General features: G+C 40.2%; 1 protein-coding gene across 2 annotated transcripts; it reads left to right on the plus strand.

The window, feature by feature from the left end:
- Positions 1-72: 72 nt before the first annotated feature.
- Positions 73-24,129, plus strand: CNOT7 (CCR4-NOT transcription complex subunit 7). 2 transcript variants are annotated; one of them, XM_033060763.1, is made up of 7 exons: positions 73-173; positions 762-968; positions 1,222-1,415; positions 4,405-4,566; positions 10,179-10,323; positions 19,562-19,672; positions 22,415-24,129. In XM_033060763.1, exons 2-7 carry the CDS (start codon positions 852-854, stop codon positions 22,541-22,543), a joined length of 858 nt encoding a protein of 285 aa, XP_032916654.1. In that variant the 5' UTR covers positions 73-173; positions 762-851; the 3' UTR covers positions 22,544-24,129. The 2 variants fall into 2 exon arrangements, with proteins under 2 accessions (XP_032916654.1, XP_032916655.1); XM_033060764.2 differs by lacking the exons at positions 19,562-19,672; positions 22,415-24,129 and adding an exon at positions 10,660-10,929 and having other exon boundaries at positions 97-173.
- Positions 24,130-24,808: the final 679 nt, after the last annotated feature.

Consider the following 24,808-nt stretch of genomic DNA (forward strand, 5'->3'; position numbering starts at 1 on the left):
GCGGCGCGGGCGGCGATTGGCCAGAGGGGAGAGGGGAAAGGCCGCGGCGCGCGGCGATGATGTAATGGCTTTGTGCGCGCGGCGGCGGCGCCGGGGGCAGCAGCGCTTCCTGCGGCTCGCGGGGGCCGCGCGGGGCCTCCCAGACCCGCCGCGGCCCGGCCGGAGCGCGAGGGGTGAGCGGGGGGCGGCGCCGCGGGCACCGGGCGGGTACGCGGGCACGAGCCCTGCGGGACCTCCGGACTCGGCAGCTCCTCGGGCGCTCCCGGGGCCTTTCACGCGCGCGGGGACCCGGCCGACCGTGTGTCGGTGTCCGCGCGCCGCTCGCTGGGTTAGCGCGGCCCTCGGAGCTGGAGGAGCTGCTCCCGCCTCGGGAGGCTGCCTGCCGTGCCCCCGGGTATGGCGTGACTGTGTTTTGCCGCTTCCTTCCCTGCTGCACGCAGCCCAGGGAGCCGCAGGAACGCGCCCTTCCGAGCCGCGGGGCAGGAGCGCCTGGGGAGCCGGGTGTCTCCGGTGTCTGTGCCACGCAGGAAGCCGTCGCTAACGAAACTCTAGGGGTTTAGTTTCTGATGGTAATCTGAGCTCGCGTAGCCGAAAATCTTGTGGTTTTGGTGGCTATGTTGAACTGGTTTTCTGGAATCTGCAAGGATAAAGCGTAGTTGTGGTGCTTAAGCGTTGTGGGGGGTTTTTTGGTTTTTTTTTTTTTTTTCGATAACCAAAAGTGAAAGCTTACACTTTCATGCTTTGCTTTCTTTCTCTCGTAGGCTAAAAAAATAAACAGCTGAAGTCCTCTTTATGAAACCAATCCTCGGTCAAGTGTAACTTTTGATGTATGATATCTAAAGCCCCCCACTATGCCAGCAGCTACCGTAGACCATAGCCAAAGAATCTGTGAAGTTTGGGCTTGTAACTTGGATGAAGAGATGAAAAAAATTCGTCAAGTTATACGGAAGTATAACTACGTAGCTATGGTAAGTGGGTGCTTGATGTCTGTCTACCAAATTACTGCAAAAGTCCTGACTTCAGCTGAGGTCAGTGAACTTGCTCATCCTTTTAAATTTGAAAGCATAAGGAAGTCTTAATGTTGAAGTAACACTGCATGAACATCTGGATCCTAATTTTTTAGCTTTTTAAAAGTTAATTTTACATACAGTACTCTTCAGCTACGATATGGTTAGATCTATATGGTTGTCATGCGTTTATGTTTTAATTTTGCTCTTGCAGGACACAGAATTTCCAGGAGTAGTTGCAAGGCCTATTGGAGAATTCAGAAGCAATGCAGACTATCAGTATCAACTCTTACGCTGCAATGTCGACTTGCTAAAAATAATTCAGCTAGGACTGACGTTTATGAATGAGCAAGGAGAATACCCTCCAGGAACTTCAACTTGGCAATTTAATTTTAAATTTAACTTGACGTAAGTATTCCATTTCTGTGCTGCTAAATGTATGTTTCTGACTTACTGGCAATGTATAAATACTGTAGCACCTTTGTTATCTATCTGATTGTAATACTTGAATACTGTAAATACTCATGTAAGGAAAGTTTTTGTCATCCAAACATGCTTTTCTTCCCTCTGTGCAGTCTGTCTTACTGTTGGTCATTTGGTCCAAAACGTTAAGCAGTTAAAAAAAAAATTGTGGAACGCATTTTATACATAGTGCAAGAGTTAGCTTTGTATTTTCATATTTAGCATTTCAGAGTGTTTCTGCCTTAACTTTGTTTAACTCTTATCAGTTGTTAGAGAAATCACATATTGTTTCTTTATATACTTTAAATGGAAAATACCAACACTTAAAGAAAAAAAAGTTACTGAAGTGACTAAAAAAGTATGTCAGATGTTATAATTCTGAATTATTTTATATATAAATTATATAAAATATATGGAATCTATATATATAATTTATATTTATTTTAGTATATATAATTATTATACAAATATGTGTAATATACATTATATGTATGTAACATGTTGGTTGAAAAGCAAGCTGACTTTTACTGTATTGGAATAATACCATGAACTTTATTTCAAAATGTGATTTTTATAAATGATAAAACTTTTTAAGCATAAACCTCACTTTTTCAGGGGGATCAAATGCTTATGTGTCACTCTAATTATAACTTCAGCTGGTGGTTGACAAAACTATTAGTATCTTGATTTTATTTTTTCTGAAGTAAACATAATTCATCTGATAGATTTTCAGAAGTTGGTTATCTATTGATTTGAGCATCAGTACAAACAATTGTCACACATTTAAGTGTGTTTAAGCCTTGGGGCTTTTGGCAGTTGTGTTACAAGTTGAGAACTGGACAACATACATGAGTTAAATTCACAGCCTACAAAGGAGTTTTAGAGAACAGACCTTTATTTTTTCTGCAGATGAAAAGACTTGTTTTCAAAGTAGTTGGGGTGCTTAAGAGGAAAACTGCTGCTGCCTCTCTTGGTCTCTGTGCTCTTTTAAACAAGCAATGTTGTGGTTTGTCATAAATCGTTTTGATCTGAGCAACGACATGCTTGAATTGTCTCTTGAAAGAAAAGCAAGTGCAGATTTAATGTTTTGGTATCTCTGAACTTGCCTAGCCATATGAATGCTGGATGAAAGTTACCCATTTACTTAAATAAAAGAATATACTAATCCTACTAATTATGGAAGAAAAAGGAGTGAATTAATAATTTCTGAAACTGATCTCTGAAGAAAAGCCTGTACTACACCTCATTTATTTTCTGAGCTTCGAGGGTCTACTTAATATCAAACAACTGAAACTAGAAGTAGTTTTCCATCTATTTGTGCCAGATGCTGCAGAGATAAGACAGCTTAGTAAGGCAAGATATAGGTAATCACCAAATTACCTTGTTGCTAGTTGATGGGAAGGGGTTATAGAAAAATACAAACTCAGTAAGTACTCTGAGAAATTTTTTTTTTTTAAATGTGTATGGACAATTTATTTTTGTCTGTTTTTAAACATCCTTTTGGGAAGTGTCACTGTGCCAAGTGTTCTTCTCCTAAAGAAAAACAGCTGTTGGTTGTTCCTAGAAGGATATTTTTTTTTTTTTTGTGTGTGGTTCCAGCCAGGTCTTGTTTCAGTGTGCTTTTAAAGAGCATAAATAATTCTCTAATCATACTATGCCCCTGATTAGTACAGAGCAGCAACTGGAATGAAACCCCCTTTTTGTTAAATGGTGCATTTGTTTTGGATGGGTTCTTTAATGTGTTATGGAGGTAGACAGGTGTCGAGAAGCTGATGCCTCAAAGCTGGAGAGCTAACGAGCAGCTGTGTGGAAGGGAGGTAAAAAGATGTAACAGATCTTGACGATGTATCTCATGTTCTAAAGAATGATGACTTGCTGTTAGGAATAAGGACTACAGGTCTATGACTGAATCTAATAGTCAAGTTTAATATATTGGTTGTCTTGTCTAGGTTTTTTTTGTTTTGATTGTATTTTATTAAAATTTAGAACTGTATACTGAAGAGACTTTGTGGACTAGTATGTTGTGGACAGTAAAATGAATTCCATTCTCTAAGTAGAGTCATGCTTACATTTTTCTTTTTCTTCATTTAACCATTCCATGTTTTTTGTGACAGATAAAGCCTGTTTTTGTTACAGATAAAGTAACAGTTTTGTAACAGATTTATCTGTAATGATGCAGATAAAACTTTAGGAAAAAGATAAACTCCAAAATGTGAGTTACAGCATGAAATCCTTAAGATATCACCAAAAAAATGTTAGTGTTAAACTAACAGGGATAAAAATGATCAAACAAATCATAGAGGAATTTTTATTTCATCCTCTTAAATTTTATATCCAAAATAGACTTTTAAAGTTGAAACAGGTTGTTTAGAAACAAACAGTTAAGATACCTGAATTCTAAGGATTGACTAGATGGAGTAAGTACACTACTTCCAGTTTTATTGAGACACAAATTGAACATGACTAAATATGTACATAAGCTTAAATCACAAAAAACTTCTGAGAAATATTATTTACAGAACTAATTCAGTACTGGGATCTGGAGTGTATTATTCATAGTTCTCTAATGTAATGTGTTAGTGTTTCAACTGTTACATTCAATTTGTCACAATTCAAGTGATTTATACAGGTATTTTACCAAATAAGTTCTATAGATACACATTCATGTGTAGGTTTGCAAAAGAGTGGTTATAGGTAACTGGAAGAGAAGCAGTAAGTAATTCTTTTATGAAGATGGTAAGAATGGAGGTGCTGGGAATGGTGAAATGATGAGGAAAAAGTCTTTGAAAAATGGTTGGCTTTGTAATTAACCTGGAACAGAGTTAAATTGCTCCAGCTGTGTGCTAGTGAAGTCTGTGGAATGATAACAAAAACGAAATGTTGCCTCATTGAGGCTTGTAGATTTTGGAAATTTACTTTTCCTCTCTGTTTTTAGAGAAGATATGTATGCCCAGGACTCAATTGAACTGTTGACGACATCTGGTATCCAGTTTAAAAAGCATGAAGAAGAAGGAATTGAGACACAGTACTTTGCAGAACTGCTCATGACATCAGGAGTTGTATTGTGTGAAGGAGTCAAGTGGCTTTCCTTTCATAGGTAAATTCTGCATGTTCAGTATTTGAGGTTTCAACATGGGATTGGTATGTGAATTCTAATGCTTGGGTTTCACATCTTCCTGAGTTTATGTGCTGTGTATGTAGCCCATATCTTTGTTGGTAAGACTGATGAAATATTTCTGCTGCAATACCTCGAACACCATTTTGTATTGGAAGAATAGAGGGCACAGGGGTTTTACTGGTGGTTTTAGTTTTGGTGTTTATGCAGTAACCAGAAAATCGTAAAGCTGAAAATCACCAAACTGCTAAACCAGCAGGTGGCGCTCTACACGTGCGAGTAATAGCAAACATTACTAAATGCAAATTATTCCTACGCAATCCTTGAGGAAATATTGTTTGTTTCTTGGGAGAGAATTATCAGTGAAGAGTTCTATAAAACACTGTTAAATTTGTTATAAATCTCCTGCTAATCTGGGCAGACAAAATTACTTGGCTTGGAAGGAAATCACTGATAAGCCTTATGCATATATTTTACTGCTTAATTCCATCAAACGAGTCAATCTCTCAAGTAGGAATAGAAATGTGAATGCTAAATCTCAATGAATCTGTCATGATATGAAAGATTTTTCAGTGTTAATAAGATTTAACACTTTAAAAACGTACACAGTGTTGTTGTTTAGCTAACTACATGCCATAATTTTTGCAAGCAGCAGTATCAAAAGGCTTATTGCTATGTAGTGCCCTTGAGCTGATGTCTTTAAATGCTGGCTTCTAAGGAAGTCAGTAAGGTAAAGCAAATGAACAAAGCTGTAAGCAAACTAGTCTCAGCTATAACATGTGTATCTCTCATATTGTACTGGTGGGTGGTATGTAAATGATGAAATTAGAAAAAAATTCTTTATTCATAAGTATTAATAGATGGAAAAGACAAAGTCACATGGATTTAGAGAAGTATTTATGCAATAAACAAACTCAAAAATAAGAATTGTTTTGGCAAGGAATGTGTAACAGTAGTAGAAGGGTACATATAACATTGATGCTGAAGTTTATGGTTTAGATTTTTTTTTTGTGTAAAGAAGTGCTAAGTTGAGTTTTGAAAGCAGAAAGGTTTAAAAGAAAAGACAATTAAACAAAGAAGGATCCTCTGAGCACAGTTGTCACTTCCATCTTCCACTTAACAGCTGTTTCAACTCACAATACCACTCTAAAATAATCTTACCCTCACTATCTTGCTTTTAAGAGTAGCACCTTGAGGAAGAATGCTGTAATAAGAACACCTTAAATTGCTTCAAAATAGCTACAAAAGCCAAATTAGTTTTAAGTTTTTTTCAGCTTCCTAAACACAGTGTTATGAGCTCTTACATGTGTATTTGTATTTTACACTTGACTACAGTAATGACTTGGATGGTTGAAGAGAAGGGGAGGCACGTTATGCATGTCACTGGTGCCTCAGCAGAGGATGCCATGTAGAAGCAGCTTCAGCCTCAAATTGGTGTTTTTCCAATATTGCCTGATGACTAAGGGCCAGTATAAGGTACACCTGAGTGATTTCTACACTAGGGATTCTTTCTAGACCATAATTATATTTAGTGTGTGTAATTCCTGACTAATAGGCTGGTCAAAGTGTAGTGCAAGCCATGTGCAATTAATGCCGTTTTTTATGGTGAAGCTTATGAAGAGTTTTTGAAATGGCTTTATTAATAGAAATTCAGTTTCATCTGTGCTAAAAGGAGTTTCTGTTGTGGATTTCGCTGAAAGTGTCTGTAGAAGTCCTCTTAAGACAGTTGTTCAGCAAATATTTGTCAAACATATTATTAGAGTGTTTAAAGCTATTGTGCCTTTTCAGACTTTGTTGATATCTTGAGCCCAAAACCTTGGAGTGAGTGGGTTAAGTTCTGAGGAAACCAAAATTATGCAAAGCTATAAATAAGCATGGGTCATATAAAATGTTCCACAAAGAATAGTGAACAGCTGTTTCTAAATATGTCTTTGGTTGTGATTATGGACTATCAGTGGAAACTCAGGCAGCAGGGCACTCAGATGAAAACTTTGGCTCTCTGTGCAGTAGTTCTTTGACAACTGATGAAGCTGTGCTTGGTGGTTGCTGTCTGCTATTGCCTCTGTTTCCTTAAAATGCCTAAATTAGTAGTAACTCTTAAAATTTGAGTCCCACAGTAAATGGGAGAAGGGAATTACTCCTTTCTCAAGAGTATGAAGTTAAAGTTTGGTTTTCATTTCTCATCTCTGATTTTGTTGAATTTTTATGCAGTTCATTTCTAAGCTCTTTGCTTCTCAAGTAGTTCTCTTTGTGTGCTTTTTATCTCTGCATTTGATGTAGCTGCCTTGGCACCTTGACATGATGGCAAGTCTGTGTGGATGCGCAGTTCAGTCAGATACGAGTGAAGAAATACTTGCCCTGTCACCAATTCTTGTGTATTGCAACTTCCTAGACAACTTCATCAAATATTGCATGTGTATTTGAGTCATTGATAGAGGAGGGGAAAGCCCTGAATTTCTGATTTTTATCACAGTCAAAAGAGCTGTTGAGCGCTTGACATTCTAACAGGACAGCTCAAATGCTGATATTGTGGGTGTTCAGCGGTCTGCTCTGCTGAAGCTTTGAGTGTCCACTTGTGTGCAACCTCGTTTGTCTGCTCTTGGAGGGTCTGTGAAAACATGCTTTTTTGAAAACAAAAACCCAGATGTTGGGATGCTGCAAAGTTCCAAGCTAATGTGTGTAAGTAATCATTTGTGTCTAACTGATTCTAGGAAAGTTTAATCTATTGGCTTATTTCTGTTAGTATTTATAAAATGAACTAAAGCTTTCTCAGCTCTTGCAAATTTTGACTTATTTCAGAGGTTTGGTGCTTGAGTAGAATTCATTGTTAATTGGCTATCTGAATTCTTTCTTGATAGTAAGGAAAAGAAAGAGGCATGTTTGATCTTTACTTGTGTCTTGTTGCCTAGAGCTATCCATGTTCACTGAAAAAACCAAATGTCTGTAAGAGGGAGTGCTTGTGTTGTATAGCTCCACGGATTGTGGCTTGCTATGCTAAGAAATTTCAGATGATTGTATTAGAAATGGTGCAAGTTTTTTAAGGCAAGGAAGCCTGTGTGCTTCAGGGTATAAACCAACCACTAATCTCTGTTAGCGGATTAGAAGAAAACTTCTTTAATGAGCAGGTAATTACATAATTGCTCATCATGGACTTTCTTAGCCTTCTCTTAGCATTCAGCAGTGGCCACTCAAAATTTGTTTTACTGGATCTATCTTAATCTTGGAGTGACAGATTTAATGTCTGTAAGCTTGGATCTGCTTCAGTCTCCAAGTGAAAAAAAGTATAATTCTCAATTAAAATTGCTATTTGTAATAGCTTGCTCCTTCTCAGTATTAATAGTAAAGGAATGTTGACTCTTCTTAAAGTACTTCCTCCTTTAAAGAAGTTAGAAGTATTTGATAACATCTGTTTTCTGTTATTTTATTAATGTACATTTTCTTTTTAAGACAAGTCAAAGAAGCTTTATTTTGAAGAGAAGTAGCACAAATATGGTTTTTGCACTTTAAAAGTTTTAATATGACTGTTACATTTGAGCCTTGAGGATGATTATTGTCAGGAATTCAGTGAGTTAATGAATTGTAGATTCTAAAGGAGTAAGTCTCCATAATCCTGATTAGTGTTTTTTTATCTTTTTGAACAGACTTTTTTGCTAATGTAGCTTTTTCTTTTCTTCTTCTATAGCAGGCTTTATGCTGATATGGGCTTTCCCACCACTTCCCTTCCCCCTCACATGATCTAATAAAATTAGACTTCCAAGCTACTGTTTTGCCAAGTTTACTACAGTTTTTACTTTGTAAGAGTCAACTGAAATCTTTCTTTATCTTGGCTCCTTTGCTCCCTGGCCAGTGGCTTTTGCTGTGGAGATTGGAGGCTGGCCAGCATAGCTTCAAAGTACCAGATGCAGTGCAGGATTTGTTCAGCATGAAATTTCTGCTTAGAGCACTGGAAACCCCCATGGGAGATCTACATAGTCTATAACTATTGTATATCTTGTATTAATCGACTTGTAGTAAACAGTCTATTTACCCCAGTATGTTCAAGGTTTTTCTACCCTCTGTCTAGAAACTCATAGTAAAAAGATGACAGCAATAACCTTACTGTATACAAAAGGATCAAAAAGTAAACTTACTTACATTGAGTGTGCAAGTTGAAGCCTTGAGTCTACATCAGAAGTCACCACTCTTTGTGGATCTTAAATATCTGCAGGATCAGTGTTCTTGCGCTCTTAATCAATTTGTCTCTTTTATTGCTAATCTCACACTTCAAGATTGTGGCCAGTATTTACTAAATTGAAAAATTCTTGGGTTTGAATATGACTTTGTGTAATCAAGAATGAACACAAAGTCTTTAAACTAGAAATTCGGAGTTTGTGGTGGCTACCTGCTCACTTGAATCATCCCTTAGCTCTGCACTAAAGTTCCTTGAATAGTAAAACTGATAAAGCCTTCAGTAGAAGCAGCCCTGCTGTGTGTTTTCATCATCTTTGTTAGTACAGGCATTTTTTAAAATTGTATGTCTGTAAAATCTAGGAAAGAATTTGGTTCAATGCAAACTTGATAACATGAAAGAGAAAGTATTGCTCCTCCATTTAGGTTAGTGCATAAGCAGTCCTGCAAGTACAAGGGATCAGAACAGATAAGTTTTATGGTCAGCTCATCAATAATCTGATTTGTAATTGTTGCTCTCTTAAGCAAAAGCAGAACTAGTCATCACTGCTTTTTGTTGTGGTGTTCAGTCCTGCTTTAACATCTGACGTCTATCTTTCCTGTGCTTAACCCTCTTGTTTCCTCTCATAACTCTTTGTAAAAGTACACAGTTTCTCCATTACTGCCACATCTCATTCTTACATCCTCTTTATTCAATCGAGTATGGAGGAGGAAGCCTTCCCAAACTCTTCTCTCTGCCATATACACACTATAATACCATTTCTTCTAACGAGTAAGCACTGCTCAGTTATCTTGCTGCCTCCTGCAGACTTACATGTACACACAAAAATGTTTTCAGCTTACTCTGTCATTGCCTCCAGAAAGAGTAATAGTCTACAAGCTATTAAAATTTTTACTTGTCTGTGTGCTGATTTAATTGGAAAAGTTGAAAGACGATTCTTCTTCTTTGTTGCTGAGGGTAAGACTTTCCTCCAGGCATAAACATGCATTGACTCTGGAAACTCATTAATCTTTTGGATTTCAAGAACTGTAGAAGTCTCTGTCTGTCTCAGTTTGTAGTGAGAAACTCCACTCTATGTGAAAGAAACCAGCTTAGGATTCTTTCTGGTGGAAGTTCTTTTTATCACATGAAGACCCAGCAGCGCTACCTTATTTTGGGATTTAGAGAAGCTCCTGTAGGCAGATCTTTTTGTGTCTTCACTTGGCCTCATTCAGACTAAATAAAAGTGTTTTCTCTGGAATCTGCAGTGGGTCTGTTTATATTGAAGTTTCGTGTTTTTTCATGGAAGTTGCATAACTTTCATAGAAGTTAATTGCATTGAATTTAAGCAGAATATCCTGTCGATGTGCAGTGGAGTTTTGATGTTGGAAGTGAGAAGGATGCTTCTAAGTTATTTGCTTATATTATTTTTGTTATTAATTTGCAGCGGATATGACTTCGGGTATCTGATCAAGATTCTGACAAATTCCAATTTACCTGAGGAAGAGCTCGACTTCTTTGAGATACTGCGATTGTTTTTCCCTGTCATCTATGATGTAAAATATCTCATGAAGAGTTGCAAAAATCTGAAGGTAAGTAATCTGTTAATGGTTTGGAACAAATTTTGCATTTGGAGATAGAGTACGTCATGCCTAAAAATACTTTGTCTATTTTTATTGTCTTCTTTTGCTTTGATTGTGCAAGTTAAGCATTGTCTCATATTTTATATATTTAATATTAAAGGCATTGTTAGAAGCAGGCAAGAGCAAGAATCAATTTATATAACTGCTTACCAGTTAAAAATACGTTGAAACTGTATTTACAATACTTCGTTGATAAATGATAAACTCATGTTTGGAATTAATTCTTCATTTCCTTAGCCATAAAAATTCATGGGTCTCATATACTCTTATTTCCTCATTGTGCAGTCCACTAAAGGACTCCAGTCATCTAGGCAGAGGTACTTGCAAGAAGATGATATGGAAGTGTCTTGGGAAGAGAAACGAAGCGAAGAATGTTTCAGATGGCCCCATAAGCAAATATAAACAACAACTTATGTTCAGGGGCAACATGTGACTTCTAGAAAAAAAATGAACTAGAAACTAATCTCTCATGTCAGGCCAGTGGGGCTACTAATTGGCTTACAGTAGTTTCACGAATACAAGCCGCACGGATTATAAACCGCACTTCCGGTGCCTCAACAATGTTGCTGTCTTTGTCAATAGATAAGCCGCACCCCGAATATTAGCCGCACTTTCGTTCGTCACGAGAATCCGTGCGCAGCTTTCACAAATTGGCCAATTAGTAACAGGATCGCGGCATAGAGGGCTTTACTGGCTCGGGGCGGGGCCAGGAAGGCTCGGCCCGCTCATGGTTGCTGACGGGGCCGGCCGGGTGGTGCTGCAGCCGCCGCCGGGCTCACTGGCCCCCCTCTCCCGTCAGCACCGCCCCGCCGCTGCGTTTACGTACTCGCCCTGCCGGCGGGCCAGCCACTGCCGCCGCTGGCAGGCATGCCGGCCGCCTCGCTGCTGCGTTGTTTACGTACTCGCCCTGCCGGCGGGCCAGCCACTGCCGCCGCTGGCAGGCATGCCGGCCGCCTCGCCGCTGCGTTGTTTACGTACTCGCCCTGCCGGCGGGCCAGCCACTGCCGCCGCTGGCAGGCATGCCGGCCGCCTCGCCGCTGCGCTGTTTACGTACTCGCCCTGCCGGCGGGCCAGCCACTGCCGCCGCTGGCAGGCATGCCGGCCGCCTCGCCGCTGCGCTGTTTACGTACTCGCCCTGCTGGCGGGCCAGCCACTGCCGCCGCCGCCGGGCTCGCTGGCCCCCCTCTCCCGTCAGCACCGCCCCGCTGCCGCGTTCCCTAGCCCTGCCGGCGGGCTGCCGCCGCCGGGCTCGCCGGCCGCCCCCTCCCGTCTGCACCGCCGCCGCGTTTCCTCGCCCTGGCCGGCACTGCAGGCCCCCGCACCGCCGGGCTCCCCCATGCTGCTGGCCCCGATTCTGCTGGGCTTCCCCCGCTGCCAGGCAGCCCCACCCGCCGGCCTTCCTGCTTCTGCCATGCTCCCCTGCACTGCTAGCCCCAGTTCTCCCAGGCTCCCTCGCCCTACTGACCCGGCTCTGCCGCCCCCCCTGCCCCGCCCTGCTGGCTCAGGCTCTGCCGCCCGCCCCCCACACTGCTGGCCCCGCCTCTGCCAGGCTTTCCCACCTCAGCCGGGGCCGGCCGGGCTCCAGCTTGGCTTGGGGCTGCCGCGGGCTCTCACTTCCGTGTTGGCAGCTTTTAGAATTTTGTTCATGTATTAGCCGCCCTCGAATATTAGCCGCACTTCCGGGTTTCCACCAAAATTTTGGTCAAATTGGTGCGGCTTGTATTCGTGAAATTACTGTACTCTATCAAGCATTATTGGTCTGGAGAACAAGTGGGAACTGGAACTAAGTCTGTGAAGGAGAAGATAGCAAGTGAAAGATAGATACTAAAGGCACTGTTACCAGCTTTACTTGCCACAGAGCTGTTAAGAGTCTGGACTGTTGCTGGTGTGAGGTGCATCACTCATCTGAGGCAAAATTTATTGCTTTTATGGAAAGTAATTTAACTCTCTAGGATTTCTTAATGAAAACCTGCAGGAAGAAGAGAACACTCACCTTAGTAACATCAAATCCTAACTAAGGAGTGGCTTGCCAGTTCATCGTGCTGAATTACTGATCTGTGTGCTGTTTATAGTTTTCTGGTTTTTTTCTGAGATGAACTAGCAGAACGTGTCACTTTGAGTATCCTCCTTTTGTGGGAAGTAAATTGTGTGAATTATCCTTTGTTAATCAAATTAATGTTGAAAATGTAGAACACCCTTCCAGTTAGTAAGAAAAGTATAGTTACCTGTGTTCGTATACAATTGTTACTGGTATAATCATCTGGACAAATGGCTGCTCATTTGGGAACATCTTAGAAACACTTCTCCACAGAGACCAGGAATAAAATTTAAATGCTCCTAAACTTTGGGAGTCTTAAATTAGGGGTGGGGAAGAGCCCACCCCAGAAGGTCCTCATTTTCTCACTCCCAGTGAAGCAAAGTAGAGCATCTGGTGCCTATCTGGTGACACACTTTGCAAGAACAGAACGTATAGTCCAAATTTAGTGACATAGAAAAGGTGACAAATTGATGTTTCATTCAGAGGTGACATTCCCAGTGGGCTTGGTAAAGAGGGTATTGTAGTTTCTGGCATAATTAAGGCATAGTTATATGTAACGTGCATTGTTTAGAGACAAAAATTTTTTTGGAAAACAAGAAGAACTTTCACAGGTTTTAGTTTGGCAAACCATAAGAACAGGGGTGACTTTTTTTTTTTCAGAACTGAATATATAGGTCAGCTTTCCTGCAGTAAATTTTGATCCACTCACCTAACCTACAGACTGATAGTGACAGCAGGGGAAGGGAAATGGACTATCTTACCCCTCCAAATTTACCAGTGATGAAATGATGGTGGACTTGTACTGTACTCAGAGAAGCTGCCTGAAACAAATTACTAAATGTTTAGTGTTGTGACTCTAAAAGTGCATGTGTTGTGTCCTAATATGTGTCACTTTTGATCCTTATTAAATTGCAGTGAATTTAACAGCTATGCAGTTGTCTTTTATTGACTTATCTAGGTTATTTTTTTGTATGATATAGTCACTGATCTGCTGTAGGTCCCCCACTGTCTGCCCCCACACAGCCAAAAAAAGATTCTTGGCATTGGAAAGAGAAATAGGCTTCAGAACTGGAAATCTGTTTGATGCTTTTTTTGTGCAAGTTAACTACAGCAATTTCACAATTATAAGCTGCACCATTTTGACTAAAATTTTGGTCCGAACCCAAAGTGCGGCTTATAATCAGGTGCGGCTTATATACAGACAATGAACAAAAAGTTGCTGTTTTAGTTTGGAGGACAGGTGTCTGCTGAGAAAGCAGGAACTTCTCTTTGAAATGGAGAATGTAAACCCCCTCTCTCCAAATTATTATGATTTTGAAATCAAGGGGCATTCAAGCAAAAATATGGGAATTGGGAATAACAGTTCTTTTCTAGGGAAATCAAAATAGAAATACAGTACTACAAAGAAACAAACTCCAAACCCTGACAAAGTCAGAGTACAACCTGACACCTGTCAGGCAGGGTGTTGGTAGCAGTCGCATTAAATGGTGGCTGCATCCTCCTGCAGTGACAGATATGATTCAGTTGAAGCAGTGTTCCTGTAGAAGGTGCAGTTTCCCTCCGGAGGTCCAGTGGTGATGTGCAGAAATCTGGTTTTCCTCTGGAGTCCAGTGGAGAAAGGGGCTACCTTAGTGTCCAAAAACCTCTGTTTTTATCTTGGTAAGAAATGTTGGGCTCTTCCCCCTGGCTGGAGCAACTTCAATGGGATGAAGTAATTTTATCAGTCACACAGTGGGACCCCGTGGGCCATTAGCAGAAAATGACTCGCTGGAGGAAGGATGGGTTGTGAAAAGATAAAGAAGAATGCCCTGCCTGGTTTCAATGGATGGCCCATTAGCAGAATATCTCCCGTTGAGATAAGGATCACTGCCCCCACCCTCAACAGATGGTGATAGAATAGATACCTTTTATCACACTCTTTGTTGTAACGTGCAGCTTATAATCAGGTGCGGCTTATATATGGACAAAGAACGAAAAGTTGCTGGGACCCGGAAGTGCGGCTTATACTCAGTGCGGCTTATAATCGTGAAATTACTGTACTCTGAATTTACCGTCTGTTATGACTGTTGGCATGCAGATTGAGAGTTGACTTGAGATATTAATCTATTAGAGGTTAAAGTCATGCTTACAGTCTAAAAAGCATGTAGACAATTCCAAACCTTAGCGACAATCCTGAGTAATGTAGATTGGTAGACCTCGTTGGAAACTTTATTTTTATTTGGAACTTTGTACAGAACAATAAGCGCTGTTACTGTGCTGTGAAATGAGAGTTTGAAGTAGATTTGCTGTTGACCATGGTTGTGTGATTATGTAAATTATTCTGTGGCCTTTTTCTTGGAAGATTGATACTCTGAAAATTTGTGGAGAATTTGTCCTCCAAGAGTGAAGCATACCTATCTGGAGTGCAAAAGTCTTAACTGAAAGAGGATCTCAATAGTCTAATAATTCTTGTTCCATCCAGGACAGGGTGAATTTTTGCAGTAGCCAGGAGGGAGCATGGCTGGGACCTGGAAGTTATTCTGTGACACCTCTCATCATTGTTGGACATCAGCCTGTTAGAATAGCTTTTGAGAATTTTGAATTTCCTTTGGATGTTAAGGAAAACGTGTTCTTGCTCCTATGTTGTCTACGTATCCTCAGCTTATTCTACACCATGTTTAGAGTCAACACCAGTACAGTCAACACCATGTCTAGAATCAGGACAGAGATTTCTAGGAAGTTTAACCAGAGATCTGTCTGAGGAAGGATAGTCATGAGTAGCATGGAATGTGAGATAAAATGGGCCATTTCTTTTGAAAATTCTCTCCTCCAGTGTTTTGAGAGTATCACTACAGGACCTTGATAAAGTCACAGAATATTTGCAAGAAGAATGCTGTGGAAACTTCATGAAGAGTCAACTTAGATCAGCTCAACCCTGGTTACTCTTTACTGGACACAGTCCAATGCTAGACAGAACCCTTAGAGGAAGAGAAGGAAATCAGATCAACAGGTGCTGTGACCACTCAAACTGCAACCAAACTGGAGAATAATTCATGTCAGTAACAATCACCCCTACACAGAAGAAGAAATCCAGGACCAAATCAGTTTACATAGTGAGGGATAAAGAGGAATTAGAGCTCTCACAACTGGAGGAAGAGGCAGGGCCAGAGATAGTCACCCAATTCCTATCCCTGGGTGAGTTAAGTGAAGAGATTTCAACTCCCAGTCATGAAAGCCCCAGATGACCTAGCTGCTCTGATGCTGCAATATCATGGCCCAGTATGAAACTAGATGGCAGTGAAGCCAAGCATCTGGTATCCCTGTCCTGGTGAGCATTTGGGAAGAGGACTCTCAGCCTCTGAAGGTGACGCCTGTCAAGTGTGAGAGAAGGGTGTTCTCTCATGGATGATCTAGTGGCACGCCCAAGCAGGTGCAATGCCATGGAGAAAGATGTCCAGTACCTGAGAGAATTAGTTGTGCTGGAGGTGATCTGTGAGGATTCAAATAGCAAGAAATATTCTTTAGATCCAGATAAGGTCCATTGTACACAATTCATGTGGCCGAAGTTGTACGGAGCACGCCATTGTCACTCACCAACTTGTTGGCATTAATGTCAATGAAAGAAGGAGAAAAAACAGTCCTTCAGGTGACAGACTTAAGTAAAATGATCACTTCTTTTCCTGCTTATCAACCTGCTCCTTGACTGTGGAAAGACTGTCCCAAGACTGTGGACTTGAGCAAACTGGAGAGATGTCCCATGCCCCACCAGTATGGACCAGAATCTCTGCTATTGAGATACACAGAGGCTCGGTGTGTCCTTGGCATAGATTACTGCAGGACCCAAAAGGACATTGTTGGGCTTTTGGGATAGCTACTGTGGAGACAGAGGAAATTAGCAGAATAACTTGTCTTGTTTCTCAGAGGACCCTTCTGCTCTGGGACTGTTGAGGGTCAGAGAACAACAAGCACCAATCTCTACCACAACAGTCCACTGTGGACAATACCGCACCAACCGCCTACTCCATGACCTCCATCTGTGAGCTGATTCATGAACTGGAGAGCCAGGGAGTGGTCAGCAAGACCCACTCACCCTTTAATAATCCTATATGGCCTATTGACAATGGACTATCATGGCTTGAATGAAGTCACACCACCACTATGTGCCACTATGCTGGATATGCTAGGACTTCAGTATGAACTGGAGTCCAATTCAGTACCACCATTGATATCGCTAATGCATGTTTTTGCCATTCCTTTGGCAGCAGAGTGCAGGCCACAGTTTTCCTTCACCTGGAGGAGCATCCAGTACACCTGGGACCAACTGCCCCAGGAGTGGAAACAAAGCCCCATCATTCGCTACGGACCTGACTGTAGTGGAAAAGGGCGAGGCTCCAGAAGATTTCCAGTACATTGATGACATCACTGTATGAGGGAACACGGCAGAAGAGGTTTTTGAGAAAGGGGAGAAAATAATCTGGATCGTTCTGAAGGCTGTTCTTGCCATAAAGCAAAGTCAGGTCAAAGGATCTGCCCAGGATATTCAGTTTTTAGGAGGAAAATGGCAAGATGGATGTCATTAGATTACAGTTCATGTGGTCGACAGCATAGCAGCTAGATCCCCACCAACCAGCAAGAAAGGAGCGCAGGCTTTCCTAGGTGCTGTGGGCTGCTGGAGGATGCATATCTCAGATTACAGTCAAATTATCAGTCCTCTATATCAAGTGACCCAGAAGAATGACTTAAAGTGGGATCCTGAACAACAACAAACTTTTGAACAATTTAAATGGGAGATGGTTCTTCCAGTAGCCCTTGGGCCAATTTCATGTTTCATACCAGACAAGGTGTGAGGCATGTGCTCTGCATGGCAGCTGGGGAGAATGGCCTTCCTGAAACAGCTGTCAGAAGGTACCTGGAAAGACTTGAGGCTGACCTCTGGGTTCTGGAGTTAGGGTACAAAGGATCTGAGGCCTGCTATGCCCCAGTTGAAAAGACATCCTGGCATTTATGGAGGAGTTTGAACTACCTCAGAAGTGATTGGCACCAAAGCATACTTCCTTTTGGTGCCCCAACCGCCAATGCTGGTCTGGATGTTTGAAGGGAAAGTCCCTTCCACACATTATGCTACTGATGTCATATGGAGTAAATGGACTGATTTCAGAAATAGCCTTGTAGACACCTGGGCCAGAGAGCACAGTAGGTGCAGCACATTCCCTATCTTGCACTAGCCTCTGGGAAAATGAGATGGTACAATGGACTGTTAAAAACCTTGAAAGCAATGGGTGGTGGGACCTTTTAACATTGGATTCTACATTAAGCAGAGGCCATCTGCTTAGTTAGCACCTGAGGTTTCACCAACTGAGCTGTCCTTGCCCAATCAAAACCTCCATGTACCATAGAAGGGGATAAATCCCCATTGTGCATATGAGCAACATGTTAGGGAAGACAGTTTGGATTAGTCTTGCCTGAAGCAAAGGCAAGCTCATCTGTAAGATTATTTTTACTCAAGGACCTGAGTATACATTCGCCACAGAGGGATGGGGAAAAATGATGATGTGTACTTCAAGGGGATTTGATTTTGGGGTAAGAACAGTTTGTAATGTTGAATTGTATAATATTGGTTGCTGAATGCCACTGCCACTCTATGCCATAACTACTGTGGCCAATGGGTATGGAATGGTCCTTGTACACCACTCATGAGCTCCTGATGCAGCTTGCAATGAAGTGACTGCACACCAGCCCTCCTGCCCTGGAACACATCTAGGATAAATAAAACCCACAGTAATGGACTTAAAAATTAACAGACATCTCAGAGGGAAGGCCATTGACTATAGAAATTATATCTGTGCTTGTGTGTGCGAATATATGTATATAGTTGGAAGCTAAAAGATTTGGATATGACATAGATAGTATAGAATAAGAAATGGATGATGTCCTGGTTCCAACCAGGGTTAACTTTTGCAATAGCCGGGGTGGGGTGTGGCTAGGACATGGAGGTTATTCTGGGACACCTCACATCATTTTTTAGGCATGGGGGAAGGGCTTGCTTCTGGGTCAGGGTAGCGTGGTGGAAAGAGTGATCAGGTATTATTAGGTGTTTTTCTGCTGCTCAAGACAGACTAAAACTAGCAATAGCAGTACTAGTTTACTAGTTTTCATGGTAGTTTGTAGGTGTTGTTTGGGAATGTTATTATTGAAGCTTCCATCTTTTTAAACAAAAACCTAGACCCAAACATGTTGCCATAAGATTTCATAATGTTTAATCTGATTTTCAGTTTGGACTCTTTTATAGCTCCATAAGTTTTAGTTTTGACTGTTACACTTTTGCCTCTTACTGCTTCTGTTCCTGTGCTTGAAACAGATTGAGTGCACAGGAAGGTGAACTCCAGACAGTCTTTATTTAAAAGCATTGCTTTTGTGCAACATCTTTGCCTTTCAGTGCTTATGAGAGCTCTAAAGATTGTTTGTTTGGTTTTTTTTAAAATCTTTCTAGATCTTTAAGAACATGCATGTGCTTTAGTCTTGCCAGTAGCTTTATAGCTTAAAGAATTAGAGTCTTTGTACAATCATGTGCTTACAGCATTAAAAGATTGTGGTTACAGTATTACATGTCTGTCCTTCAGCTGATCAGTGTTACATATGTAAAACCAAACCAAATTTTGACAGCTTTGCTCTCACATGTAGAAGCTATTACTGTTTCAGAGAGGACACTAAAATTATGTTTATTTAGTGACTTTGCAGCTACAGGGATAATTTTTCACATAAGCTTATTGAGAAGAAAATTTCCTTCAAAACTGGAGAAGATAGAGAGAAGATAGATTTGCAGCTTTGGTGTGTTCTCTACAGCCTCTCTGTGATCTGTCCTTTTAAAGCATTGTATCAACAATCATCTTGAAGGAATTGTTCAGTAATGTCGTTTGGTTATTGGAGAAGCTGGAAAATAAGGAGTACTAGTTTTGTTGGTTGTAGATACTGGTTTAATTAGGTAATACTTACAGAGAATATTAATACTTTTGATTAGTATCAAAGTTTGATTTTCCTGGTATGCATTTATCTATAATGGCTCTTTCAGCCACTGTGAAGATATTAAAATATGCCTGAGGTTGTATGGACAGATTTTCCCAAATATAGTTGTTCCATGTTCTAATTTAACAAAAATGTTTTGTTTTTCAGGGTGGATTACAAGAAGTGGCTGAGCAGTTAGAGCTGGAAAGGATAGGACCACAGCATCAGGCAGGATCCGATTCTTTACTGACAGGAATGGCCTTTTTCAAAATGAGAGAAGTAGGTGGACATACTGTTTTTATTTCCATGGTAGTAATACGCTGTGATAGTGACATGGAATTGCTGATTCTACTAAGTCAGTGGTATTTTAAGGAGGTCTCTGAAGGTCTTCAGGAGTCAATCCTTTCTTCACAAAAATGAGACCACCTGTATTTTTAACTTGAGTAAGTGTAAACCAGCCTTACTGATTCCTTGCTTTGCTGCTGTGAGTATTTCTTCCCAATTCCAGCCTAGGCCTGAATTTTGGATTTTTTGTGAAGTTTTGTTTTTGGGTGTTTTTTCCTCACCTGTTTTGCAGGGTGCCATTTTTAAGGTGGCTGCTGCAGTGATTTATGAACTGCTGAAGCCAGATTCCTTTCTGGGTGACTGTACTCAAGCTAATTTTCTTTTTTTTTAAGAGCTTTTGCTCAGTATGATATCCACCTGGTGTGTACTGCTGCTTCTGGCAGGCTGGGAGGTGGGAAGGAGTGCCGATGAACCACTTCTAGCTAAACTTTCAAGCTAGAGGTATATTAAATAATGATTTCCAGGCTGCTTTGGAGAATTTCCATGCATTTCTTTTTCCTTGCCATTGAGTGAAGCACATTTTACTAAGGCTCTAAAGGTCAGTTAATTCAAGGTTTACAGCAAGGACAGTCAGGTCTTACAAGCTTCACATTTCCTTGCTGCTTGTCTGCATATAACAAGAAATGCAACAGGAAAATATTAGGATATTTTGCATTAGCAGAACAATCAAATGTCAAACAGGCCTCTTCTGGAAAGTAGTTGCACTGAACAAATGCCAGTGCATCAGAACATGGCATTCTTCCAGCAATTCAATGTCATTTACCATATCAAAACAGATGGCAATATCAAAGCTTGTAGTTTAATCATGTTAAGTACTACAAGCTGAAGTCTACCTTCTGGAATCCAGTCTTTTGTATGAAGGAGAAAATGACCACGTGTTTGTGATTAATATTAGTGGCACAGAATGATGGTTTGCGCTGGTTTGCTCATCCTACCACTCTGTTCTGGCTCTGCTGGAATGCAGTTGTCAAGTGGGTCGTGGGCTACAGATGCAATAAAAAGGATTATGTTTCTGGTATGATCCAAGTCCAGTGCAACTACCTGCTAGTATTGCAGTGCAACTGTCTGCCTAGTATTGTGAAAATTCCAGTCTTGAATTTGAAGCAAAATCCAAAGCAAAAAAGATACAGCAAAAAAGATGGTTAAGATACGGCCTTTCAAGTTAGTTTTCTAGAGTAAAGGTTCAAATCCATGATAGTTTCTTCAATGAGATGCAGTTTGTGTTAGGTGGCAAACTAGCTGGTTGAATTTATTTACTGAAAACTTTTACCAGAAGTGGAAACCTCTGAGGGTTTCTTAGTGCAACACACTTGTTTAATTGAGCCAATAGACATGGACTGATAATGAATTTTTTCCCAGTACTTATAATACTCTTTGCCAATACAGCATTTCTAAATAAGAACACAGTAGTAAGCAGAGAGAAATACATTTAATGTAGATTTTTAAAGTTTTTCAGCAGACTTCAGTGTTTAAAAATGTAAAAAGACTTCACTTTACAGTGATTTTTGAGGCACAGAATTTTGTTACTAGTTACTGTGAAGGAGATGCCACTTGCTTGCTGGGTCTTGGAGTGCCAGCCAAAAAAGTTACTGATCCTTTTCTTTTCATCAGGGATACTTAAATAATGATATTACAAGAGTAGAGTTGTTATTTTGGGCTTTTCCTACCTGTTTTATTTCATTAAGAACTGCTGGGGGCAGTAAAACTTTTAATTAAAGTCTCTGATTCCTACAGTATACAACTTTCCATCCTGCTAAAAGCAAAGCTTGAATGGAGAAGTTTTGAGCTGTGTGATGTATACAGGCCTCCATGTTTAGATTGTATATTGCATCCATTCTGTTCCTGCATACTTCTGCCTGTCTTAAGTTTCTGCTATTGATGATGACTCATAATGTGAACCACTGGGGTGTCCAGGATTGCTGTGAAGGTTTTAGGGTGAAAAATATTTGTGTATGTGTGTGTCTTATTTTTGCAAGATAATTTGTGATTTTGTGCTTGAAAACCCAAGTCTGAAAGGCAGAGTATCAGAATATCATGGGCTTTATTTTGTCTTCACTGAAAGATTCCATTTGCAATTTAGATTTGCAATGTGTAAATGCAGTCTTGGTACAAAATTTTACTGTTCCTCATTAAATGAAGTTCCCCTCTGTGAGGACCTGAAAATGCATCTTTCTGCATTTCTCTAAACTCTAAAATGGATTTTGTGCTCATCCTCCCCACCCCCAAACCCATATAATATAAATCAGGACATCTCTATTCCAAGACAGAATACTGAGGAGAGGTAGAGGAATGGCCACTGCTGATGGATGCTAAGCATATGCCTGTAAGAAGCACCACAGAAATCAGATGGAGAAATATCTTTGTTGCTCTTGCAGATATGTGAGTGATGACTAATAATGCAAAATAGTGAAAACATTGCATTTGGCCATTTAACTGGGAGAGGTGCACAGGAAGAGTGATTGTATTTCTTGACAGATTTAAATATCTGTGTCATATAACACATTGTGATAATGTGTTGAGATTAAGTGTTTTATTATACTAATTATATAATCTTTTACACCTTGGGATTTGATGCCTTATTTTAAAAGATTAAAAATTTTAAAGCCTTTCTACAATTCTATTGAAACTGAACCTTCTGTTTTTGCAATAATTCTTGTCTCTCTTTTAACTTTTCAGATGTTCTTTGAAGATCACATTGATGATGCCAAATATTGTGGCCACTTGTATGGTCTTGGTTCTGGCTCATCTTATGTACAAAATGGCACAGGAAACGCTTATGAAGAAGAAGCCAACAAACAGTCATGACATGAAATGAAAGGCCGTCTTTTTGACCTCCACATGCTTGTATATAGGTTTTATCTCCGATTGAACCCCTTGGACAATTAAGGCTTCCCCCCCCCCCCCCCCCCCCCCCTTTCTCAGCACACTTTCTTTTCTGCCTTTCTATGTACTAAACTTGACTGTTCCTATCACAGATTTTGATCTTAATATTAATACGTAAAATTTTCTGGGTTACATTTTGTCCTCTTAACAAGCCCATTTGTAAAGAAGCATGTATAGGATCAGTGTGGCAGAGAGAAGGGGAAAATTGAATGATAATGAATATTCTGGTAAACTTGCCTACATCGTTCTTCCAGTTTTTTGTCTTTCCCTTCCCTTCTCTAAATTAATTGGCTCTGATTATAACTAACTTACCCCTTCATGTCTGTTCTTTCCAGTATGCAGGCATTTTAGCTATTCAAGATTGTGGACCATCAAATTTGCACTTTAGAGAGCGACTCTGACTCAGATCCTCTGTTTTATTTGAAGTTTGTTTTGGTTTTTTCTTTTGCCCTCAGCTAGAAAACAATCATCTGCCAAGTTCAGCAGCTTCAAGCTGTATTTCCTTGGTATCTCAACCCACACAACGGGTCTTATTTGCTGCATAATGTTTGTTCAAGCAAAACAAATGACTGAAATCATAGTAATTGCTCTTACTTTACTAGTGTTTGGTCATCTTCCAACACATCCTGCACATGTCAACTGCTAGTTGGCCTGCTGCTTTAAAATGGCTCTGTGATGGGGAAAAGAGGCTTGAAAAAACAGCTTTACACCCTTCAGGAAAAGAACAGCTATAACTTTAGCTTTTTTGCCATTAAGCTGAGAGTTGAAGGATAATAGAAAAGTAGGAGTCTTGTAACGGCACATTTCCCTTGATTAACCTCATGGCTTTTATCCTAGTAATGTACACCTCAGATATTTTTTATGAAGTCATATTTATTATGTACTTGATTTCATGATTTTTGTAAGTCAGTTTAATTGAAGATAAACCCCAAAGATCTGAAAAAATACTATTTAATTGAATTATTGAATTAGAAGGACAATGAAATCATGCTTTTTTGTAGTTATTACGACAGATGTTACAGATATTTGTTGTAAGACAACAAAATATAAATAACTTCGAGCTAATAAAGTTACCTGAGGAGTGTAATGCTAGTTTATTTTTGAGTATATCTTACAATATATTTTAGATATATTGTTTTCAAGGACCCTAAAGTATGTTCTTAACTCTGCATAGCATGTATACAGAGCAGTTGTGCAGGAAGGATTTTTGGTATTGAATAGCGAAATACTAGCCTGGAATGATGGAATGCATGACATTGTGTGTCTGTGCGTGTGCGCGCGTACGTGTGTTTGACACGGAAATCAATAGCAGAAAATCTCCAACTGTTCACCAATTACTCTGTTTTATCTTGTACTTTAAAGCAAAAAATCAAACACCTTTTTCTCATTGAATTATGATGATGTAACTGGGCGGTCCTTTTTAAACAAGTAATTTGCATAACAGAGGGTATTTGTTTTTAAAGCTTTTGTAAATAAAGGCCTAAGAAATGTTTTCTTACATAACAACAGACTGGTGGTTTTGTTGCAAAATTTTTCCTGGAATGTGATTACTTAGTCAGTTCAGCTCTGTTTTGTTAGGCATGATAGTTCTTTTCTACATGCTGATACAGAGGGATCTAACTCGCTGCTCCCTGACTGATTTTACATTCAGAGCAGCATTGTGTTCATGGGTTTCCAGTCACTTTATTCTTGCTGTCCTGAGTTTGAAGAGGTGTGATTGCAATTTACTTCTGAGGCATCCCAATCCCATTAGTACTTTTATACTGTTCTGCATTAGATGATGGTGACTTGTTTTAACTTCAGTTGGCTTTGGCTTAAGGTAGTGATAGTGAAAGCAGGATGAATTCTTACTGTGGCCTCCAGGGAAAGTTTGCATAGATATGGAATGAAGAACCCCTGAAGTTTAAAGCATTTGCTTTAAAGTAGTAACTTTGCCTAAAGCATATGGATGCAGATATCTGGCTAACTTGAGCAGAATGACTCTTTGAAAGACTTTAATGGGTTTTTGTTTTGAAGTAGGTTTTTAATCAAGGATCAAAGGAAGTTTTTAGAGCCTTCTGAATGTGTGCCTACAGTAAAAGTTCTAGTGCCAATGGGAATGTGCTTTTGAAGTGACTACTGAGTATTCCATATGCTGTGCTGTGCTTTTCGTTGCTTCCTGTCATAGAATCATAGAAAGGTTAGGGT

This window comes from Catharus ustulatus, chromosome 5, assembly GCF_009819885.2.
Source record: "Catharus ustulatus isolate bCatUst1 chromosome 5, bCatUst1.pri.v2, whole genome shotgun sequence".
Taxonomy (NCBI): Eukaryota; Metazoa; Chordata; class Aves; order Passeriformes; family Turdidae; genus Catharus; species Catharus ustulatus.

What these genes read in the sequence shown, in the direction of transcription:
- CNOT7 (XM_033060763.1), top strand. Translation starts at nt 852, where the DNA reads ATGCCAGCAGCTACCGTAGACCATAGCCAAAGAATCTGTGAAGTTTGG. An exon ending in AGTATAACTACGTAGCTATG is followed by an intron (nt 969 to 1,221) that starts GTAAGTGGGTGC and finishes TTGCTCTTGCAG; the next exon opens with GACACAGAATTTCCAGGAGT. An exon ending in AGAGTTGCAAAAATCTGAAG is followed by an intron (nt 10,324 to 19,561) that starts GTAAGTAATCTG and finishes TTTGTTTTTCAG; the next exon opens with GGTGGATTACAAGAAGTGGC.